General features: G+C 45.4%; 1 protein-coding gene and 1 pseudogene across 1 annotated transcript in view; both read right to left on the reverse strand.

Moving 5' to 3' along the window:
• OLFML2A (olfactomedin like 2A) overlaps positions 1 to 23,996 on the reverse strand; it is a 294,077-nt gene that overhangs the window by 20,552 nt on the left and 249,529 nt on the right. Inside the window, exons 6-7 of the mRNA XM_078641829.1 lie at positions 12,751 to 13,056; positions 8,778 to 8,963 (exon numbers count right to left, since the gene is read on the reverse strand). Of these exons, the coding sequence (XP_078497955.1) occupies positions 8,778 to 8,963; positions 12,751 to 13,056 (492 nt within the window). The remainder of the gene's footprint in view (positions 1 to 8,777; positions 8,964 to 12,750; positions 13,057 to 23,996) is intronic.
• Positions 21,672 to 22,098, reverse strand: LOC144756373 (ubiquitin-conjugating enzyme E2Q-like protein 1 pseudogene; annotated as a pseudogene).

Here is a 23,996-nt window from a genome sequence, read left to right on the forward strand (position 1 = left end):
CTGCTCTGTACACAGGGTGTGAATCTTGCTGTGTACACAGGGTGAGATTCTGCTGTGTACACAGGGTGAGAATTCTGCTCTGTACATAGGGTGAGAATTCTGCTCTGTACACAGGGTGAGAATTCTGCTCTGTGCATAGGGTGAGAATTCTGCTGTGTACACCGGGTGAGATTTCTGCTCCGTACATAGGGTGAGAATCCTGCTGTGTACACAGGGTGAGATTCTGCTGTGTACATGGGGTGAGAATTCTGCTGTGTACACGGGGTGAGAATTCTGCTCTGTACAAAGGGTGAGAATTCTGCTGTGTACACAGGGTGAGAATTCTGCTCTGTACAAAGGGTTAGAATTCTGCTGTGTACACAGGGTGAGATTCTGCTCTGTACACAGTGTGGGATTCTTGCTGTGTACACATGCTGAGATTCTGCTCTGTACAAAGGGTGAGAATTCGGCTCTGTACACAGGGTGAGAATTCTGCTCTGTACATAGGGTGAGAATTCTGCTCTGTATACAGGGTGAGAATTCTGCTCTGTACAAAGGGTGAGAATTCTGCTGTGTACACAGGGTGAGATTCTGCTCTGTATATAGGGTGAGAATTCTGCTCTGTACACAGGGTGAGAATTCTGCTCGGTGCATAGGGTGAGAATTCTGCCGTGTACACCGGGTGAGATTTCTGCTCCGTACATAGGGGGAGAATCCTGCTGTGTACACAGGATGAGATTCTGCTGTGTACATGGGGTGAGAATTCTGCTGTGTACATGGGGTGAGAATTGCTCTGTGCATAGGGTGAGAATTCTGCTGTGTACACCGGGTGAGATTTCTGCTGTGTACACAGGGTGAGATTCAGCTGTGTAGATGGGGTGAGAATTCTGCTGTGTACACGGGGTGAGAATTCTGCTCTGTACAAAGGGTGAGAATTCTGCTGTGTACACAGGGTGAGAATTCTGCTCTGTACAAAGGGTTAGAATTCTGATGTGTTCACAGGGTGAGATTCTGCTCTGTACACAGTTTGGGATTCTTGCTGTGTACACAGGCTGAGATTCTACTCTGTACAAAGGGTGAGAATTCGGCTCTGTACACAGGGTGAGAATTCTGCTCTGTACATAGGGTGAGAATTCTGCTCTGTACACAGGGTGAGAATTCTGCTCTGTACACAGGGTGAGATTCTTGCTGTGTACACAGGCTGAGATTCTGCTCTGCACAAAGGGTGAGAATTCAGCTCTGTACACAGGGTGAGAATTCTGCTCTGTACAAAGGGTTAGAATTCTGATGTGTTCACAGGGTGAGATTCTGCTCTGTACACAGTTTGGGATTCTTGCTGTGTACACAGGCTGAGATTCTACTGTGTACAAAGGGTGAGAATTCGGCTCTGTACACAGGGTGAGAATTCTGCTCTGTACATAGGGTGAGAATTCTGCTCTGTACACAGGGTGAGAATTCTGCTCTGTACACAGGGTGAGATTCTTGCTGTGTACACAGGCTGAGATTCTGCTCTGCACAAAGGGTGAGAATTCAGCTCTGTACACAGGGTGAGAATTCTGCTCTGTGCATAGGGTGAGAATTCTGCTCTGTACACAGGGTGAGAATTCTGCTCTGTGCATTGGGTGAGAATTCTGCTGTGTACACAGGGTGAGATTCTGCTCTGTACATAGGGTGAGAATCCTGCCGTGTACACAGGGTGAGATTCTGCTCTGTACATAGGGTGAGAATTCTGCCGTGTACACAGGGTGAGATTCTGATCTGTACATAGGGTGAGAATCCTGCTGTGTACACAGGGTGAGATTCTGCTCTGTACATAGGGTAAGAATTCTGCCCTTTACACAGGGTGAGTATCCTGTTCTTTACATAGGGTGAGAATTCTGCTCTGTACATAGGGTGAGAATTTTGCTCTGTACACAGGGTGAGAACTCTGCTCTGTACACAGGGTGAGAATTCTGCTCTGTACACAGGATGACGAACCTGCTCCATACACAGCATGAGAAAAATGCTCAGTACACAGGATGAGTACCCCGCTCCCTAGCCAGGGTAAGACACTTCCTGAAGGCACAGGAATGGACACTTGCTCCGTACAAAGGATGAGACACTAGCTCTGTACACAGGGCAGAAACTTGCTCCCTATGCAGGATGTGACTCCAACTCTGTACAAAGCCTATGAAATCTGCTTCGTACACAGGGTGAGAAACCTGCTATGTACATAAAGAGGCACCTGTGCTCTACACAGGGCAAAAAACATGTTCTGGACCCAGTGCGTCATATCTGCTCTGTACTGTACATCAGGAGAGAAATCTGCTTCATACACAGGATGAGACACCAGCCCTGTGCACAGGGGTAGAAGTCTGTTTTGAACCCAGACCGACATGTCTGCTCTTTACTGTACAAAACCTGAGAAACCTGCTCCACACACAGAGCCCCGAGCGCTACCGGAGTCTCATATTTTTTTTACCCTCTAGTGGCCGTGTGTGCTGGCCCATATTTACTGTGTGGCTTTTCATGACCTTGTAAATATGGCCCCTTTTTTGCATGCTTCTGTGATTGAGCATGCTAGGCTTTTGCTCACATGATGCCAATTAACCTGTAGGAAAAGGGCCACAGTGCCCTCGAAAGTTGCCTGAAGCCCTGGGCAGCTCCCACACACGGGTGCCCCACTATATAAGAAGGAAGACGAAGTCCCCGCCACGAAGCACACACGCCGTGTTTCTAGCGCTAACCGAGGCAGGTTTTCTACTTGCAGGGCCTCAGATGAGCAGCTCGTTTTCTACCGGGAACCATCACTTCTGAAAGAGGCTTTTCTTCTTAAATCCAGAACTCCTCGCTTTCGGCACAGATTACATTTAATTTTGCTTTTTCTGGGCAACTGTTTTTTGTTGTTGTTGTTTTTTAATTTCAGTTGTCACCGATCTCAGATATTTACTGTTTTTTTTTAACATCTTCTCTGTGTACATCTTTCATTTTATTAGAGTGCTTTCCATTTTTGCTGAAGTTTTCTGTTGAAAATTATAACATATTTCTCAGTATTTCATGCTGTTTGCCCTTTTATTACCTTCCCTTGGGTACACAGTCCCCTCTTCCTAAGTCTCTGCTTTCGGTTTTACTATCAGCATGAACTCAGCGGTATATCTCATAAACAGGACTTAAAATATTTCCCTTACATACAACAGAGCGACCGCTGTAAACTGAAGTCTGCAGCGCCTTAACCATCTGGCTTCAATGCCTGACTCTGTGTCTCATAAAGTTCGCATGATTTGCAGCTGAAGAAGCTTGGAAAGCGGAGCCCTTTGTTGTGGCAGACTTTGTATTGTTATCAATACACCCAGTCTAGCTGCACAAACAGCATAGCATTATACGAACCAATAATTAATGATCACCCTGTGGGGATTTCAAGTATAAGGTGCGATATCTTTTCTCAAGCATGTGATAATCTGGGATTCTGGCCTCCACTGGGTCCTCGTTGGCAGCTTTTAACCCCTTCGCCACAGCGCCAATTCTGCAGCGGTGCGGGGAGGGTAGGGGAGGGCGTGGCGCTGCGGTGCTCATGACGGCTCCCGGCCATCATAAATCACGATGGGCATGTGCTCGTGATGGCCAGGAGCTGTCAGAACTCTGCCCACTGATTAATTCTCCCGCACATGTGGGGAATTAACACCTCGTGGGAGGAGCAGCAACGTTCTGACGGCACTCGGCCGTCATGAGCAAACGCCTACCGTGACTCATGACAGCCGGGAGCCGTCATGAGTACCGAAGAGGTTAAGGCCGGTGTTGTGTGGCCCTTTGAGGTCACGTTTGCCAACAGCGCATTTGCTGTGCCCTGAGAGAGATGTTACTTATTCTAAAGGGCTTGGAGCTTACTTATTAGTTACCATTCATTGGCAGCATTGTCAGTCTTCTTTGCTGCCTCCTAATTGGCCAGAGTGTGTCAGGCATCACTTCCGTTTCTTTGTGTGGAGAATGGACCAACCACAGATTGATTCATCTTAATTAGTGTCCATTCGCTGCTCACGCTGTGATTCGGGTACTATTTCTATCATTGTTGCACTTTTTTTATAGAACTTTCTAAAAATAGTTTTATATTGCTTATCACTGTCAAAATATGCATTTTCGGACACTTCCTCTGTTTCCAGTTCTCATGCTGCTTTCTCCATTCGTTCTGTTTTCAAACAATTTTTTTTACATTATTTATCTGCACCTGTATCTTTTGGCTTACTCGTACAACTAAAATGAAATTACAGTTTGTGTAAATCGGATTAAGCCATTCTAATGTACAAATGCCACACTAACACATTTCTGTCTTCATTATGCTTCCCGCCACACACCTATTTTCATCGATTTTCAGCCACTCATCCTTAGATGCCTAATCATTTTCTGTTAATTTTAAATTTGGTTCCTTGTTTAAGTTACTTACACCCAAAACTGTATTACTCTACACCATTCTACACTACGGGCCCGATTCACAGAACTAATTTACGTCAAAATCCTAAACTTACTACTTTTGTTATTCACAGAAGGCATTTAGTAGTCTTAATTAGGATTTTGTCTTAAATTAGGATTTTGTGATTAGTTAGGATTTTGTCTTAAATTAGTATTTTGTCTTGAATTAAAGTTAAGTTTAACTTAAGTTTCCCTTAAGTTTCACTAAGACAAAATCGTAACTTAACACAAAATCCTAACTTAAGACAAAATCCTAACTTAAGACTACCTAAATGCCTTCTGTGAATACCAAAAGTAGTACGTTTAGGATTTTGTCGTAAGTTAGTTCTGTGAATCTGCCCCTACGTTACTCTACTCTATGCTACTCCATGCCTCTCTGTTCTATGCTATGCCACTCCACTCTACCTTACTCCACTCCACTCTATAGCGCTCCACGAAATGCCACTCTATCCCACTGTATGCCACTCTATTGTACATCTCTCCATGCCACGCTACACTGCTCCCCTCCATGCCACATCATTCTACACCACTCCACGCCATTCCACTCTGCACCACTTCCCTCCACTCTATGCCCCTTTACTCTATATCACTCTACTCTATACCATATCACTCTACTCCTCAACACGTTATTCTACTCTACTCCATGCCCCTCTACTTACGTCACTCCACACCACTCTATGCCTCTCAACTCTATGCTACTCTACTCTATGCTTTCCTACTCTACCCAATGCTAATCCATTCCACTCCACATGATGCAACTCTACCCCACTTTACTCTATGCCACTCTACTCCACTTTACTCTATGGCACTCACAACCTACTCTTTTCCACTCTACTTTACTCTATGCCACTCTACTCTACGCCACTCTCCTCTATTCCACTCCATGCCATTCTACTCTGTGCCACTCTACTCCAATCCAGGTCACTCTACTCTATGCTACTCTACATCATTCCACTCTGTGCCACTACACTCTATGCCACTCCACTCTACTCTACTTCATGCTACTCCATTCTACGACACTCCACTCCAGTCTGTGCCACTCTACACCACTCTAATCTGTCACCCCACTCTACGCCACTCCAGTCCATGCAATGCCACTCCACTTCATGCCATGCTATTCTACTCTAAACCACTCTACGCCACTCCTCTATACTCCACGCCTCTCCCCTCCTCACCACTGCACTCTAACCAACTGCACTCTATGCAACTCTACTCTACACCATGCGACTCCACTCTATGCTACTCTACACCACTCTACTCCATGGCACTTTACTCTACATCACTCCAGTCTACTCTACGCCACTTCACTCTAAACCACTCTATTCTACACCACTCCATTCCACTCTACACCACTCTGTGCCACACAACGCCACTCCACTCAAAGCCACTCTACTCTAGGCCACCCATACCACTCCATGAACCACTCTACTCTATGCCACTGCATTCCACTCTATGCCACTCTACTATGCACACTCTATGCCACTGTATTCCGCTAAAATCAATGCCAATCTACTCTAAGCCGCTCCATGCCACTCCACACCACTCTGCGCCGTTCCACGCCACTCTACTCTAGGTCACTTCACTCTACTCTATGCCACTTCAATCTCCTCTACACCTCTCTTCTCTACCTTATGCCACTCCACTCTATGCCACCCCACTCTATGACACCCCACAGCACTGCACTCTACCCCACTAAAGTCCACGCCACTTCAATCTACGCCACTCCACTCTAAGCCACTCCACGTTGCTGTACACATTGGCTAAAGGACACTGGCAAAGCCAATAGCTCTCACGTTGGCAAGAACAATGCTTGTTTTAGGTCTTTTGTGAGGCAGGGCAGTTTTTTTAATGTATATAAATTACTTACTAAGGCATTTAGTCAGCCCTCCTCATCTAATGACTGCTGTTGTGTATCAGTCATATTTTGCTTCCTCCCACAATAGGATTCAGCATGGGGCACATGTTTAGCCCTCTCCATCCATAGGCTTATTTTGCTGTGAGTGATGGCATTCTGCTCTTGCACAGTGTGCACATCCCCACAAGTAGCAGTCACCTTCAGTGCCAGGGACTACTAATGTAATATTTGCTTTTACATAAATATATATCATTTTTGGCTTTTAGACTATTCTTGTTTTCATACAATGCATGCCCTCTTACAAAAAACATTAGCAAACAAAATAAGCACTAGCAAAGTCATATGGTCAGAAGCCTTATTGGCTTTGCCAGTGCTTGCTTAGATTGAAGCTTTTCCTCGTCAACTAATTGTGGATCTGCTGTAATCCGTTGATTAGCTTCTTGTGAAACCTGTTCATGATGCTGTGCAACACTTGAAAAGCACATCACCAAGATTGTCCTTTTCACCATGGTGGATGGATGTAGGAGTGACAGGACTGATAATAGAGAGCAGAACATGATCTAAACAAGTGGCTTAATCATGTGGCCTGAATCAAATGGGATGCCTAGGTTTTCATGTTTTGTGATGGAACTGGGTCAGGCCCCAATGTCAACGTTGCTGTGTTGAAATTGCCCATCCTCTACCTCACTGCTAAATTCCCTGCTTTGGAGCCATTTGAGAAAAGGTAACATAAGTGACTCTCCTTCATCCAGGATTTTACACTGTGTCAATCAGCACACAGGACTTAGAGCGTTCGAGCATGAGTCACATAGATAAGTTAAACTTTTGAGTAAGTTTACACTTTGTAGTAAGTTTACTACTTTCACTATTGACAAACTCTGACTGTAAATGTCCTACAAAGGTGTAAGTTACATGTCTCCAACCCCAGAGTATAGCAAATGGCCTACTCTTGTGTAAGCCGTAACACCCTCTGGACACCCTTCCCTGGCTCTCCCTAAACCCTGACTACTCATCGCTAGGCTGATCCCTTTTAGTAGTAAGTCTACCCCTTTTCCCACCCACTCTCCTGTGTCCCTCCCACATTTACTATAAAATCAATACTTCGTGACTCCGCAGTCAGGGCAGCATACTCTGCACACATAAGTATAGGCAAAACTAACATTTTGTAGTTATACAAAATATACTACAAAGTGCATTTTGTAAATCAGGCCCTTAGTGATGTGGTCTTGACAGTCTGGTCCATTTCCCAGGCAGATGTTGTTCTGAGGGCCATCTACATGGATCAGAACCGAAGGTTGCAGTGCTTGATAATCTGATAGAATAGCCCGTTTAGATGTTGGACAGTAGGGTGCCACACAGGACTTTGCTGTATTCAGCTCATTTAATTTGTATTTGTTTGATCTAGACATCAAGGAATAATTGGGTACACTCCAGATCTATTCCAGACATTCCTCTCCAGTCTTTGAATTAGCATTTCATGCTCAGGAGTATCATGAAGCATCAGATGTGCATGACTGTCTTCACGTAGCCCAACACTGTGCAAGTTCTCCTAGGCACTGAGGGCCCGATTCACAGAACTAACTTAGGACAAATCCTAAACTTACTACCATTTTGGTATTCAAAGAAGGCACTTACTCATTTCGGTATTCACAGAAGTTAGGAGTCCTAACTTTACTACTCCTAAACTGAGAAAAATCCTAACTTTAAGACTTTCGGTATTCACAGAAGGCATTTAGGAGTCCTAAACTTAGTCAGCCCTCTTCATCTAATGACCTGCTGAAATGAGAAAAATACTAACTTTAAGACTTACGGTCTTCACAGAAGGCATTTAGGAGTCCTAAAGTTAAGAGTCCTAGCTTTACTACTCCTAAACGGAGAAAAATCTTAACTTTAAGACTTTCGGTATTCACAGAAGGCATTTAGGAGTCCTCAAGTTAGGACTCCTAACTTCTGTGAATACCGAAATGAGTAAGTGCCTTCAGTGAATACCAAAATGGTAGTAAGTTTAGGATATTGTCTTAAGTTAGTTCTGTGAATCGGACCCTCCACATCTTGTCTGGTAGTTATTGATGAGGTTGTTGTGGCCCTTCATATCCTTCAGTAGCAGTCACGAATTTCTAGGGTTTTGCTTGGATATTAAAGGTTCAAAGCTTGCCTACAAATTGTTGTCACTCTGAGGCCTGCATTGGGGTTTTTACAAAATGGAGTTAATTGTAGGATGCTTCATGGGTCTTACTACTATTCCTTTCATGATGGAGGCACTCCCTGAGTGTGGAGGGTGGGTGCAATTCATATATATCTTCAGAGTGACTGGAAGTGGAGCTAGTAAGTCTTCCTTATAAGTACTGATACAAAGGCAATGTTCTGGACACAATACTATGCAGTTCAGTCAAATAAACCTTGATAGTTTAGTAGAACATCTCGTTATCTTTATATTAACTAATTTGATAGTTAATACATCTGTTTTAACACATCAAGCCATCTTGCAATAAATTCTTACCTTGCTTGAAGTTGTCCAGGTTTCTGAACTCCACAAGGTTGTTGCCGTAGTAATAATTGGTCACATAGATTCGATCGTCCTTGGCCACTGGATCCTTCATCCAGGCTCCCTCGTTGCGACCATAGCTATGATGCCTCTCGGGATGGGCCACAGAGGCGATGGTTCCTTCACAGTCAACCTCTTTAACTGCAGAAGCACACAAACAAGAGTGCAGTCATTTTGGGTACATTCTCCTCCGTCATCAGGTTACTTTCCATCCAGGGAAGAGTGACAATTAACAATTTATAATGTAAATCATCCACATCCTTTTTGGAACTTCAGATAATATTTTTGGAGTAGGAGTCATAAAGTTCTATGCATATACTTTTGGAAGTTGTAAGAAATCAAACCTGGTCGCCCCAGGCTTTTCACCGTTTTCTGGACGCTATTTTTCCTGGCTTTAGAACTCTGGGTTCTTTACCCATGCTAACCAGGAGTAAAGTACCTATGCTCTCCCTGTAAACATGGTGAAACTGACTTATTCTCATTGGTACATTTAACTTGCCTGTAGGTGCCTAGTATATGGTGTAAAAAGTGCATCCAGGGCTTTGATGATAAATGCCACTTGTGGACTGCAACAATTATTGTGCGATCCTCTACAGTGGCAGTGCAAACATGCCTACATTCCTACCCAGTATGGCCTGACTGCTGCAGGTTAAACCCTGCAGTGCGACCTGTCAAAATAACCCTTTTTGATAGGTAAAGACCTAACTTTTAAATATTATGAAGTAACCCCTATGTAGCACTTATGGCTCACTAGGCAGGGTGCATGGCAGTGGGACATGTAGATACTGTATATTACCATGTCCTAACGTGGCAAAGCCCAAAATGTTATTTTCACTGTGGCAGGTCTAGTTGTACTAATACTGCTAACTTGGGTATGAGTCCATCTTAAAAAAATAATTAAACCATTATCTTTAATACTTATTAAAAATTTCATTCAATGGTGAAGTTTGATATTTATCAAATTTTAAGGAAAAGGGAAAATAAACTTTTAGAAAATTACCCTTTACCTTCCTGGGTTTTCAGAAGACTAATTAGCAATAGCCTCTGCCAACTCCTAGCCTGTACTCATCCGTGAATGGCGTGAGAACGAGGTGTGAAATTCCTCTCAGGAGCTACACAATAGGTTGGCCTGAATGGGCACGGATGGCTCCTCTACGTTCAGCGGAACATTTTGGTGGAGGGCCGTTATCATCCTGTTGACACCATAGTAACAAATCCTGGATTGTAGGTCTGTTTGAACTACATGTAGCACTCTGGTGCATTGAAAGGAAGAAAACAGAACTTCAGGACAATTCTTGGATATCCTCTGCCTGGTTGCTGTACGACCCTGCCTTTGTCCTACCAGACTTCTGTCTCTTAGGGACATTCTTCAAACTGGATTAAGTGTTAGATGCGGGAAGACATTATTAATTACCATAGTGCACTCCTATAAAAAACCCACAGCCCTCAGAGACCATGTTAAATGTTGCCAAATACTTTTGCCATCTTGAAATTGTCCTGAAACATGGAATTTTGGGCCTTGGAAGGCAAGGCAACTTACTGAAAAAGGGTGTAGGTTTGCCCCTGGGAACTTTTACCTCATTGGTTAGAGAGTGCCAAGCAATGATTTGTAAGTGACTAATTCAGGACTAGAGACAGTGTCCGTAATTCTAAGGGTTGATGTTGCCTTCCTACCTTTACATTCTACCGACTCGCTGTCAGCTATTCCTTTAATTGTAGTACCTGTTACAGCACCCAAATAAAAATGTCGTCCAACTGCATAACTGCATAACTGTAGGCACTGTTTTATTTGTTGTCTATACTCTAATTAAATACTCTGGTCATACAAAACTCCCAGCTACGTCACACCACTAAAAGCACAAACAGCTTGTATGATAGATAAAACATGAGGGCGGAAGGGTGTAATGATGCAAAGGTATATTTTTGTCAGACAGAAATCATCACTATTTTCTCAAAGTTCTCTTGGAATGCAGGAATGGACAGAGGTAAAGTTCCTCCACTCAACACGTTTAGATTAATGCTGGTGGGGGTTGAATTACTCTGGCTGAAACAAGTACTAGAGTTTTATTATTGATCAAATATCATTAATAAGTATATTTCAAGTATTAATATCCACACACTGGGGACTACCAATCCAAAGACCTTCCTGCAGTATTGAAATACCTGCACCAATCACCGGGCTATGAGACTAGTCATGGGTATCGTGTCCAATCACAATGGCATACAAATTATTTTGCACTGGACAATTTCAAGGACAAAATGGCCTGACTCTGGGAAGAGCTTTCAAAGGCAGTTGTAGAATGGAGGCCTTCAGGCCAGCTAGTCCCAGTCTTCAATATCAAGGGCACCATGGTCTAATTTTGGGAATAGGCTACAAGGGGTACCAGGACTGACGGGGGTATATATACTCTACTCCACCCGTGACAGATAAGATGCTATGTAAGACAGCCTAAAAACGCCATTGCTGGAGACAGGTGGTAACGTAGCATGTTCTACCCTGAGCCGTGCAGCCTTGTCACCATGACAAGAGCCACCAACAGACCTTAGGAGAAGTAGGACATAAATGAACATGGTCCAACTCCTCATTATTGAATGGGTCATGGTCTCACTGGGAGTGTAGGTAATGAGGAGCCCATCCCTTCCACCTCAGTGCTCAAGGCCTACAAGCATGGTTAAGGAAGGCAATAGGTGTAGGAGGTATGTCCTACCTTGTAATGTGGAGGATGCTGAGGAGGATGTGAAATGACTGTGTCCCATCCCTCAGTGTCCAAGGGTCTATGGTTTTACCTGAGGTTCACCAAGGGAGACAGGAGATAAAGCCACAACGGTCCATTGCAAGATGTAGTGGAGACCACACTCTTAAAGGGTGTTTACTATTGTCACTGGGGTAAATAATGAGGTGAGATAACCAGGTTATATTTTCTGACCTGCGAAGAGCCTACTCTGGTGATTGTGAAGACAGGAGACAAATCATATCCCTGCATGTGATGGTAAGAAGACGACTGACTGAGTAGAGAAGGTGCATTTCCCCGTCAGGGGCAGTAGATGGTGTGAGACCACTTTACCTAAAGGACACCTTGGTCCTGAGAGGGGAAGAGAGACAAAAAAGAAGAGGCAACCATAGGGAAGTGATAACAAGAAATCAGGTCAGGACAGTGATGTCAGGTGGATCATGTTAAAACTACCAGAAGAGACAACAGGGACCATTAAGAGTAGCCAGTAAAAAAAAGGCACTATTCCCCATTACTTGGTGTGGAGAGGACCATGATGTGACCAGGGAGCAACACGTTAATTGAGAGAAGAAGATAAAAGTGAAGACACCATGCCCAATCTCTTGACATAAACAGGTACATGGTCTAACAAAAGGACAAACTTGCTATGGTCACCTTTGGAGGCAGGTTAAGCACTGTGGGGCCTTTCAAGTGAAGAATGCAGGTGTTTTGCACCCTTTATCTCAATCGCTACCTACACCCTGCTTGTACATTCCTCGCCCTTGACCTCAATCCCTCCTCTGTTGAGTTCTGCTTGTGACAGCCGAAAGACACTGATTCCCCCAGCTGCCGACATCTCTCTCTCTCGCGGTCTCTTACTCTTTTACTCTCAGTATAGCTATTGTAGTCATGTGAAACCGGTTTCTGCAGATATGGTTCATACACTCGGTAGCACCTAGCTTGGTATGGGACTAAAATACCCTTTGTATTCCAGCCGCCTTGCTCAGAATCGGTTTCTAAAATATCTTAACTTGCACTGCCTACGCAGCACTTCCATCATCTTGGATGCAGGTAGTGGTGTCAGGTCAGGTGTCGTTCATAAGAAGACCTGTTCTTTACCTCATGTCTATTTATTTAATAAGTCAATGAATATTGAAACCACAATTCTAGTATTGTGCAAGTTTATTCTGAAACAAATGCAGATGCAGCAGACTTACCTCGGTTGGCAGCGCCAGGGACATCAGTAGCCAAAGCCCCATCACCAATGGAGAGGACGGTCACTCGCGGGCTCTCTGTGGTCGTTGTGGGTTCACTCGTCGTGGTAGCGATTGTTGTTGTGCTGGTAGTGGTGGCAGCGGTAGTGGTGGTGGCGGTAGTGGTGGTGGCGGTAGTGGTGGTGGTTGCCTCCGTCGGCTCGGGGGTCGGCATGACCTCTTCATCCTCAACCACAGACGCTTCCTTATTGGTTTCTTCTGGCCTGCTCTCCGGCCGTTCCATTCGGGTAGTGGCCTTTCCAATGCTTTCTAAGGACAAAAAGGGAGCATTTCTGAAATATACACCGGGAATTACACAGGCTAGAATTCCTCACCCGTGGAAGTTAAAGTAATAGTAGGACTAAAACAAATATGTTTAAAAATACATGCTTGAACTTGGTTACTTTTTTTCATGGCTACATACACGCATCACTAATGTATGCACGTAACATTAAAATACGCCCACGTTACAGAAAGAAAACACCTGTACTGAATTTTCACATGTATCTTTTAACCCCTTCACTGCGGCGGCTATTCCGGCGCAGTGCTAAAGGGGCGGGGCGGAAGAGTGGCGGGCGCATGCTGGTGACGGAACCGCTCCGTCACCAGCGTCGGTTGCGGTGTGCTTATGACAGAGCGGTTCCGTCACGGCCCCGCCCGCTCAATAGAATGCTCAGCGCAGGCGTGCCGAGCGGGCCGTGACGGAACCGCTCCGTCATCAGCACAGCACGACCGCGGCTGATGACGGAGCGGTTCCGTCATCAGCAGGGGAGGGGTTAAACAACAACAGAAATATCTTTTAACAGATTAACCCAAAGGGTCCCTTTTTAGGTCGAGCTGGCGTTGGAGCGCGAAGCGCTCCCGCCAGGGAGACTATAGTCACCTTCCTCCCTGCCAAGGGAGTCAGAGCTGTGAACGAGCAGCTCCAAACCTGGGCACGAGCCGACTCAGGTCCGTGAACGCGCGGGAACGTCAACGTGCACGTTCACGCGCGTCACGCTCCTGTCCTCCCGCGTCTCTTCTGAGGCGCGCTCGAGGCCGACTTGCGGTGTGCTGTTCCAGCGTTAGGTAAGTGAGGGCCGGGGGGATTTGTTTGCTTATTCTTTATTGAGACTGTGGCGGCCGCTTGTTTGCAGTCCCATTATAAATGCGAAAAATATGGCATTGCAAATATTTTTATGTCTGTAAATGTTTCTGGAGAGGGTGGCTTGTCACGAATGGTTGCACGTCTGTTCCCTCCCTGGAGCCGCCACTTGCGTGAACCCGGACTCTTTCCTTGTGTGACCGAGTGCCTTGTTTACTTCTGCGTGCCCCGGCGAACCTCAGGGATGACACTAAGCTTCCGTGTGCATCGAGGAAGCGCAGCATCCACACCTCCTGCCGGGTAAACAGGCCCAGCCCAGGCGTGGAACTTGGCTAGGCCCATCCAGGGTGCAGAGATCTTGCTGTGAAGAGAACCAGCTCCCCTGCACGTGCCTGCGCTGCCGCAGAGCTGACCAGGGCTATCGAGACATTCCGCGCCAAGGACGGCCGTGCTCTGCATTCATCGAAAAATGCAAGTGCAAGCCTATTATTTTTATTTTTTTATGGCAATCCTCTAGGGCGGAGGCGTTGGCGTTCGACTCAGGAGCTGCTGATCTCGCCATCCTGTATCTCTGGTGTTGGGGTGTTCTTCTGGGAAGTGGTGTGCTGCATTGCTGGGGAAAGGAAGTGTGGCGTAGCGTTAGCTGTCATCTACAGAATTCGAACTTTTTTCCAGGAACGTGCGCAAGGATCTTTCCAGTGCTTTGCCTATGCTTTCTGGGACTTGTAGTCTTGTCTTATGTCAGTATAAAATCAGGACTACAAGATTAGAATGCAAAGTTAGAAACCTGGGCTAGGGGAGCTGGTCACTCATAGACCTGGGAAATGTGAGAGTTCAGCCTCACGTTCAGTGTTGTGAGGGTGATTTTACGCATGTCGCCGATTTCTTCAATCTACAGCTCTAAGACTGCCAGGTCTTGTAGTTGCTCCTTTCGCTTTATATACATATTTTCTACAGTTACTACCAGGGCTTTAAGTGGGATGAAAAAACTGGGGGGAGAGGGGTTCTCTCAAAGGGCCGTGGCCTATGTAATTAGGGCGTGGCTTAAACACCGAAGCTAAAAATGGTTGCTTAGCATAGTGTGCCACCTTACTGGTGATTTACTGCTTCTGTCATTACATCCAGATATATAATGCTATTAACATTACACTTATAACTAGCCAAGACTATTGACTTTGCCAATGGTTGTGAGTTGCATAAGATATGTAAGCAACAACTATAGCTTCGTTGTATAGAATATTGAAAATACTTACATTCTGAAATGACTGTGAAAGAACGATAACAAGTCTATTTGAAGTTACACAAAGGCAGTGATGGGTGGTGCTGCTGCTGCAGAGTTAAGATTTTTTCCCATCCTGAGGGTGAGGGCAAAAATGGAGAGCCTGATAGGGACCCGCCTTAGCAGCTGCCTTTTAAAAGTGCCAGTGCTGAGCACTGGCAGGACCCGGCACACTTAAAGCCCTGGTTACTACTGTGCATGTTATTGCAGACAGTCTGTCTGTAGGGACTCGTACCGTTGTCATGTGATGAAGGGCTGCACTGGTGATGATCAGAGCTGCAAATAATGCATTCATTCTTTACGTAGAGCCCGCACAGCGCATGCGCTGCTCTGCAAGGCATGTTGTATTGGAGTGTGAACTTAAAGCCCCGCCCACTCTTCACCCATATTTGTCATTGGTTTGTGTCATTGTCCTTCAAAAATGCTGTTTTCTGATTCGTTAATAGGCCTATTAGTCTCTTCTTTGTACCGCCCTGTCTTCATTTGTAACCTCCCATGAGGACTGGCCCTTTTACTTCGGTTGTTACACAGTATCTCTTGTTTTGTCTGTAAGCACTATTTTCTTTAAAGCATTTCTCCTACTGCAGGCATTACATGCTTTCCTGCAACATCCAGGCATTCAGCGCGCCATGCTTGCTTTCATGTGGCGCTTTTACAAAAAAAAGCATTTGTTTGTCAACTTGATAAACAAATGCTTTTTTTGGCAAAAGTGCCCCCTACGCACTTTCACTTTAATAACAGCCATGGACCTTTCTTTAGACACAGCTCATCTAAAACAAGCATTAGAAATGCAATCGGGCTCGGATTTATTTGAGTTTGAGCTAATGGCATTGTAAATGCCAATGTATTGTTGCTATGTGTTATGGAATGTGTTCATGTGGTGTGTACTGCCAGTGATCTCCTTGTGAGTGTGAGAATATTGCACCGTTACTGCCTGTGATGTCCTTCCTGTATTTCCAAGACTATTTTAATTTTGCGCGCGTGCACATGAAGCTGCACGCAAACGCAAATCCATAAACTTTCGTACACAGCAGAGTTGAACATTTTAAAAGTGTGTACTTTGCTCCAACTAAATACTCATTCTGAAAAGTGCCTTTCATGCAATTCAAAGGGTTCCTGAAAAAGCATCTTTAACTCAAGTGTCTAAATTCTAAATCGGTCCCTCCGTTGTTCTAACCATGATCACCAAAGCGCTCGAAGCCCTAACTGGGTGCGTTAAGCACAAAGTATGCATTCGTTTAGACACTGCTTTGTTCACTCCTTCAAGCATTTATTTATTTTCAGGTGCTCACTAGTTGATTCACTCATCCATTCAAACTGTATCGTGTGTTAAATACGTGATCAACCACCCTGTGAGGTATCGAAACTTGAGCCTGTGCACGGTAAAGCAGGTGCTAATCTTACCCCACTGAAACCACTATAATACCAGAGGTGGCAAAAGACAAGCAGCGAGCTAGAAAGCTGCCAGTACATACTTTTCATTTACATTGAATTTTCTACGGAAAAATGTACCGTAAAATCAGAACACGCGAGTGTCTTTTTATCAACTATTATCTGCGCGCCATTTAGGAGTTTTTAAGCCTACATAGCGACGGGGCTTCCCATAAAAGTCGCTCTGTGCGAGTGTCTACTTAGTTTCTAAAAAGCAATCTGCAAATATTCAGCACACACGCACAGTCCGATTTAAACTAAGAAAAAAACAGGGAAAGAGTCCATAAAAGCAATAATTCCTTGATTAGCCTCTCAGTGCGTCGGAGCGCTATGGTTAAACAAGGGGAGTGGGGGTCATCTACAGTCCGAGACTGGCTCGGGTCGGTTGTAACCAGAAGTGACTTGTTGCACACCGCCCGGCCTCCGTCCACGTCCAGAGAGGCCCAAGAAGAATGCGCGACCCGCCCTCAATCACACAAGAGTGGGGACGTCACCTCATAGGGCCAGGGCTTGACATTAATGTGATATAGAACACCCCTCAGTAGAACACATGCGTAGTAGCGTAACTGTGAGTGGGGACGAACGGGGGTGATGCTGCCGTCTGAGGAGGAGACGAGGTCGAAATGCATCATACTTAACAGAAGCCTCGAAACTCACCGCCAGCGTTAGTAACATAATTAGCTTCAAATGCAATATCGAAATCAGAATAAATCAAAAATTGGAGAAAAAAAAGTGCCAGGGCCCATCACGGAAGACCACTGCAGCTTGCACCACATATTGCCCCTCCCTTTTTTTTTTTTGCCAATACCATTACCAACAAACCACCTAACCATCTCACTCCTAAAAGTGTGACAATTCAAACTGTTTTAGGCCACACTAAGCTACAATAATGGCGTGGAAGGCTGGAATTCATTTTTAATCTATATTGTCTTAATAAATAAGTTTGTTGTGCACATGTCAAAATTAAAGACCGCGCCACCATGTGGTGGACTGTCACTGAAGCCGGTGCGGACATTTAAGTGCTAGTGCCGAGCACCGAAAACCACCGGCTCAAATTAAGCGCTGAAAGCATCAGTAATATGAAAATATGTATAAACAGTTTTAGCAGTAACATACAGCAGTGGCAATCGGGCCCCGTTCGCTTTAACCTCGGGTTCTTTAGGAACAATATATGTATAGTAGGAATGATCTGATGCCTCTAGTGTGTGGACACTATGCACAGTCAACTACAAGTGTTGTTTAAGGAAATAGTGTAGGAGGCATTTCTTCTGAAGTGGGCTATCTGGCTCTGGGCAAGGAGGCTTCTGTTCAAACCTCGCGGTCCTGGGCAAATCAACCTATCTCACGGAATCCGACAATACTTATAGGGCAACATGGAGTACATAAAAAGTTAAAACAAAACTTGAGTGCTATGCAAAGGATTGGAAATTCGTCTTATTAATCATTATTATTAAGTGTTGCCTATTTTAGCTTCTGGGCGCTGGGCCTTACCTAGCAGTTTGCTGAGCTCGGCGTTCTGCACATCCGGGAACCGTAGAGCCAGCCGCTTGCGCTCGTCCTTGGCCCACACCATGAAGGCGTTCATGGGCCTGCGGATGTGGGCCTCGGTTCTGGGGCTCCCTCTTTTGGGAATGCTGCTCGCCGCTCGGTCGCCCGTACTCTGCAGAGAGCGGCAGAGCAGCTCCCCGGGCCGGCAGGAAGGAGCCGCACACGGCGTATATGCCTGTGTGCACGTAAGGAGGAGGACGCGCGCCCGACAAACACACTGCTAGATGGTGAACGCGCGCGCACCATCTGCAATGCATTACACGGCCACCCTGACAGCTCCTAATTATAATTAATGTACTTCTTTGCGCGAGCACGCACGAAATATGCCTTAAAATGGCGGAACAAAACTACATTTACCCTATCACTTCAAGCCTATTAAAAAGAAAACACAAGGAAGACGAATCACTGACCAGATGACAGAAAACGCTAAGGAATGTCTGGAATTTCTCTCTCCAAGGCCCTCTTCTTCTTTTTTTTCTCCTTTAACATTAGTTCTCAAACTCCTCCCAGCTTTATTCGGTTGAAACAAACAACCATAATAGCACAATATGTAATCACATTACATAAAAGAACAATTAGAAAAGTTCGACATCTATAATGATAATAAAATTCAAATACGTATTCCGTTAAAACATCATAGACTGCGTCAGTTCTCCTAAAACTCATAGCAGTATTACATGTTTTTTTTGTAACAGAGATCCAGGGCACGTAGTGCATGTAGTCAATGTGCCTGGAAAGAGACCTACCTGCACTTTTTTTTCCTTATTGTGGTATTGACTTACATTGCCCTGAATCATCTGTGCTGTTTGTTAATGTGTATAGTGCTGCATTTTCAAAGTGGAGGTTGCTCTTTTTGCAATAAATGTGCCTTTAGCTGAAGTAGTTAGTATTCAATGGCAGATTGCTGCTGCTCCACTATTTTTAACAGTTGCACGCTGACTGGATGTCAGATCTGAGACATTTTAGTGTGTTGATGCTGATGTTGTAGTCCGAAAGAGAAGGGTGAGGAGGAACGCTGTACGGATCCAGAGTTTCATGCATTATACAGGTGAAGATTATTGCCTGGGGTTTATCTTTGTAAGATTAATGGTGAATCACCCTACTGTGTCTTATGGGATCCGATGCTGTTAACTGATGGTCTTTTATCTTAGCATGGGTGCAACAGCGTGAAGGTCGCATGGTTGATTGAATAGGTGTGTGAGTAAACACCAGCTAGTAGGCCCAGTAATGTTATCTGGCCACATTAGCACACTGCAAGAGTGCAGACACCTTTAGTTGGTAAGACGGAGGGATGATCTGAGTTGAGCTGGTGAGAGAATCACACCTTAATGCAGGTGAAGCAGTTAGTCCTTTTAGACTATGCACCCCAAAAGCTATGGATACCCAGTTTGCTCTGTATAGGGAACACGCATCACAGGATGGCCTCCCAAGATCAGGCGACTTAGGTTTTGAGTTCAATGTGAAACATCTAATCATAGGTGTGACTGTCTGTCACAGAATATCGGAGTTATCCGCTCATTCGTAAAGGTTGAGAATGTAAATCGGATCATATGTGGGGCGCGGTAAACTGCCTCAAAACTCCAGAGGTGTAGATTGTAAAGTTTAAGTTTATGTATGACGCTGCCACACACATGGAGACATAATCAGAAAGTCATTAGGTTGGAGACCCGTCATGACCTAGCTCTATTTAGAATGCAGACCACCTTCATGAATTGAACATTTTAATTTGTAGTAGAGATGATCGAGCCAACAAATTAACAGTGAGAGCCAAGCCCAGTCAAGGGTTTGGTTTGGCTCTTAGAGCCTGTGCACGAGCCGAGCCCTTAAAATGTTTGCTATGTAAAACATACAACAAACTTCACGTAAAATATTATAAAACAAAATGTGCATTTCCTTAACATGTGGAAACTTTGATATTAATACGTCACTTTATAGCTCTGCACTGAGAAGTACTTTGTACAAGTGATCGTTTTTAAACATGAACCATTAGTGAACTAAAAGGCAGGACAGTTGTCATGTAAACCCTGTAATGGCCCAGATTATTATAGATGAACATTATAGTCTATTGAACACAATCGGTGTTTGTACAACTGGTATCCTGAACTCACATATTTGAAAGTGCTTTCATATGCGATAATGAAGAAAATCTTGCCCTGTTTGTTGTCATTTTATTTTACAGCATTTCTAGGTTTAATATCCTAAAACCGCTAATGTCGGTCATTTTATCAATCCTAATGTGGTGATGATTTAATGGCCAACTTGATCGTGACTTGATAGCAATGTATTTCAGTCTTGATTGTGTTAATCGTATGTTTTTATAAAATAAAAAACAATGACGCTGAAATCAAAGATATACTGGAGCCCCCTACTGGTATAGTAAAAGACAACCTTCAAATTTTCAGATCCTAGGTACCATCTCTGTTTCTTGACCTTGAGCAGTCTAGCAGTGTGCCTACCCCCCAACTTTGGAGAACACTTTAGAGATCCCCCTTCCACGGGTGAATCGAAAATAAGGGTGGTAAGAAGGCAGCCCCGTCTCTGACCCCAGTGGCAATGGTGGTTTCAAAGTATTTACTGTGTCTTTCCAGCAAGCCGTGATGTGCCCAAACACTTGTGTGTGTGTTGTCACCATGTCTTCAGAGGCCCAGATGTGTCTGTATGTGAAGAATAAACCAGGCGCGTGCCACTGGTGCAGCAAGTGCAGCAAGTGCAGTGGCACTGGGGCCTAGAGGCCCAAGGGGCACGTTGAAGCCTGATCATTTTACTATCCCTACAGCAGTGAACGGGTGCGTTTTCCTTGCTTGGTCCAGGGCCCGTGGCATCCTTCCTAGCTACTGGGCTAAACACAATCCATCATCCGTATTTTCTGAATCCTTTTTGGGAGGGTTGCATTTGAACTGCCTCGAAGTGCACTGATAGGACTTCAGCTAACTCGTGGTCATTCGATGTATCTGCCTCGATGTAAGCGAGCTCTGAAGCCGCATTCCACTGAATGACATTCCCTGTTGAAAATGAATCGCAGAAAACAGCGCCGTGCCTACTATACAACACAAGTATGGAAACGTCTACCATACATACCCTCCCTTCTTACTCCGCGACCCAGAAGTCACTCCATTCTGATGCCAGGAGCAGGTGGCATACCGGGGGGCTGCCTCGGGCCCTTGAAGCCCATGTCATTTAAGACCACGGTAACAGGACACGGGTGGAGGGGCCACGCTCGAGGGAAATAGCTCAAAGGTCAGCGACTCACGAGCACAGTTCGCAGAAGTCCCGCCTCGTTATGAATGAACGAACTATCTTGGGCAATACCGCGGGCGGAGCGAGGAGGAAACTGGAAAAACACTGCGTTGATGGAAGGGGGCTCAGCGGCGGTGTTGCTATTTACAAACACTCGCCTGTCCATTTAAAATACTATTTCTCTCAAATGTTACCCTTACAGCAGATCATCGAGACCTCTGCCTCGGAAAGGATAAGATTCTACGAGGTGCTTGCTCGGCGGGTGGCACGGGTGCAAATTCTCCTGTGTGGCTAAAGTTTGTGTCACTACGCAAATATCAGAGTACCGGCTTGTTTCTGCGAAGTGCCGGTACTCTCCCTCTTAAGATAAAAGCTTACCTGCCCTTTCACCAGGCTGGCGGCGAACTGCCTCATGACGGCCTCCACGGTGTAGGCGCTGGACCAGCCGCGGGGGGGTGAGCAGCTCCATGCAGATGGCGCCCCCGTCCAGCACGTAGCCGTTCTCCAGGCGCGGGCTCAGCACCCGCATGAAGGGCGGCGAGAAGGGGAAGTTGTCCGGGAAGGTGAGGTTGAGCAGGATGAACTCGGTGCCCGTCTCCTTCATGTCCTGCCACAGGGTGGAGTCCTTGTCCAGCTGGTGCAGCTTGACGTTCCAGTCGAAGAGGCTGTCCTCCACCAGCTCCACCGTGATGAAGCGCTCGCTCAGCTTGCGGATGTCCTGCAGCTCCTTCATCAGCCGCCGGCTGCGCACCCGGCAGGAAGGAGCCGCACACGGCGTATATGCCTGTGTGCACGTAAGGAGGAGGACGCGCGCCCGACAAACACACTGCTAGATGGTGAACGCGCGCGCACCATCTGCAATGCATTACACGGCCACCCTGACAGCTCCTAAATATAATTAATGTACTTCTTTGCGCGAGCACGCACGAAATATGCCTCAAAATGGCGGAACAAAACTACATTTACCCTATCACTTCAAGCCTATTAAAAAGAAAACACAAGGAAGACGAATCACTGACCAGATGACAGAAAACGCTAAGGAATGTCTGGAATTTCTCTCTCCAAGGCCCTCTTCTTCTTTTTTTTCTCCTTTAACATTAGTTCTCTAACTCCTCCCCTTTCAGGGGGTGGAGTCCGAGCCCTAAAAAGGGGCGTGGCCTCTTAACGTGAAAGAGTAGCATGGGGGCTTGTTAACAACAAGCATTTGCAATGCAATAGGTCTTGCATTTTAGAAACGTTGACTTATTGCTATTGTAAATGGCTGCTTTTTATTATTGCAGGTTTTTTAACCACATACATAAAAGGCATTGTCATTTACAATTCAAATAGCTCAAAATCTTGCAATTGCGAGACCTATTGCATTACAAATGCTTGTTAAGGTATATTTCTCAAGTTATGCCTTATATATAGATAGAAATTATTTTCTCTGCATTAATGTAGGCAAATGTGTAAGTGGAAAGTGGACCCTGCTCATCACCCGTAAAACCAACTGGCATATCTGCTTGATGAGCCTTTGTGAAGATAAAACCGGCCAACTTCTTTTTAGATGCAGCTATATATTTGAAAAATATCAAAGTACTTTGCCCACCAGGTAATGGTTTTCAAATATATATATTTTTTTACATAAACTCATTTTGTTAACAAAGAATAGATTCAAGCCCTACTTACCAGTGGCCCTGTAATTGATATGCTAATTACTACAAGTATCACCAATACACAGGAGCTCTTACTGAGGGCCTTATCGCTGCCAAAAAACTGGCCGCATCCCAGCACTGAGGGGCAGATTTATGAGGCCCTTGCGCCGCAATTGCGTCACTTTATTTGACGCAACGGCGGCGCAAACAATGGGCCCTATTTACAACGTGACGCATCTAGGAGATGCATCACGTTGTAAAGCCCTGCGCCATAAGGAGGCGTTCCTGTGCAGGAACGCCTCCTAAAAGTGGCTGAGTGAAATCTATAAGATTTCACTCAGTCACTTTCTACGTCAATTCCTTACGCCTGCTTGAAGCAGGCGTAAGGGTGATGCACCATGCAATGTAGGGGTGGCCCCTGTGCATTGCAGGAGTCATGTCGCACTTGCGACATGACTCCAGCAATGCGCCGCCCGTACGCCGAAAGATGCGTCACGCATCTTCCCTTCCTTGCACCATGGTGCGCCGCATTGTAAATGCAGCGCACCATGGGTGGCGGAGCTGTGGCGCACTGTGGCGCACATTAACTGGCGCGCCAGTTAACGTAAATCTGCCCCTGAGTTCGCACGGGTGCCGTATGGTAAATGCAGTGCATGGTAACACTTACTTCAGTAAACGTTTTTAGTTTTCACCATCGTTGGCTCAGCCAGTGCGGTGGATCTTAACTACTGCTCCCGGTTTTACGGTAAACAGGGAGCCTTAATCTTAAAATACGTTTCAGGATAATTGTCATTCACCAGTATAACGTTTCAAGTTGTTTTAGATGTCCTGGGAAGGCTGCTCACCATCTTCTCAGGTCTCTGTACCTGCCCTCTGTGAGTGGTTTTGGAAGTCTGCCAAGCGCCACTATGACACCATCAGCCTTTCTCAGCTAACAGCAGGTTGCATTGTGGGGCTTGTAGTTTCAATTTTAACCCTGCCTCTGTGGCCTCAGATC

The sequence above is a fragment of the Lissotriton helveticus genome, chromosome 5_1 (assembly GCF_964261635.1).
Source record: "Lissotriton helveticus chromosome 5_1, aLisHel1.1, whole genome shotgun sequence".
In the NCBI taxonomy this organism is placed as follows: Eukaryota; Metazoa; Chordata; class Amphibia; order Caudata; family Salamandridae; genus Lissotriton; species Lissotriton helveticus.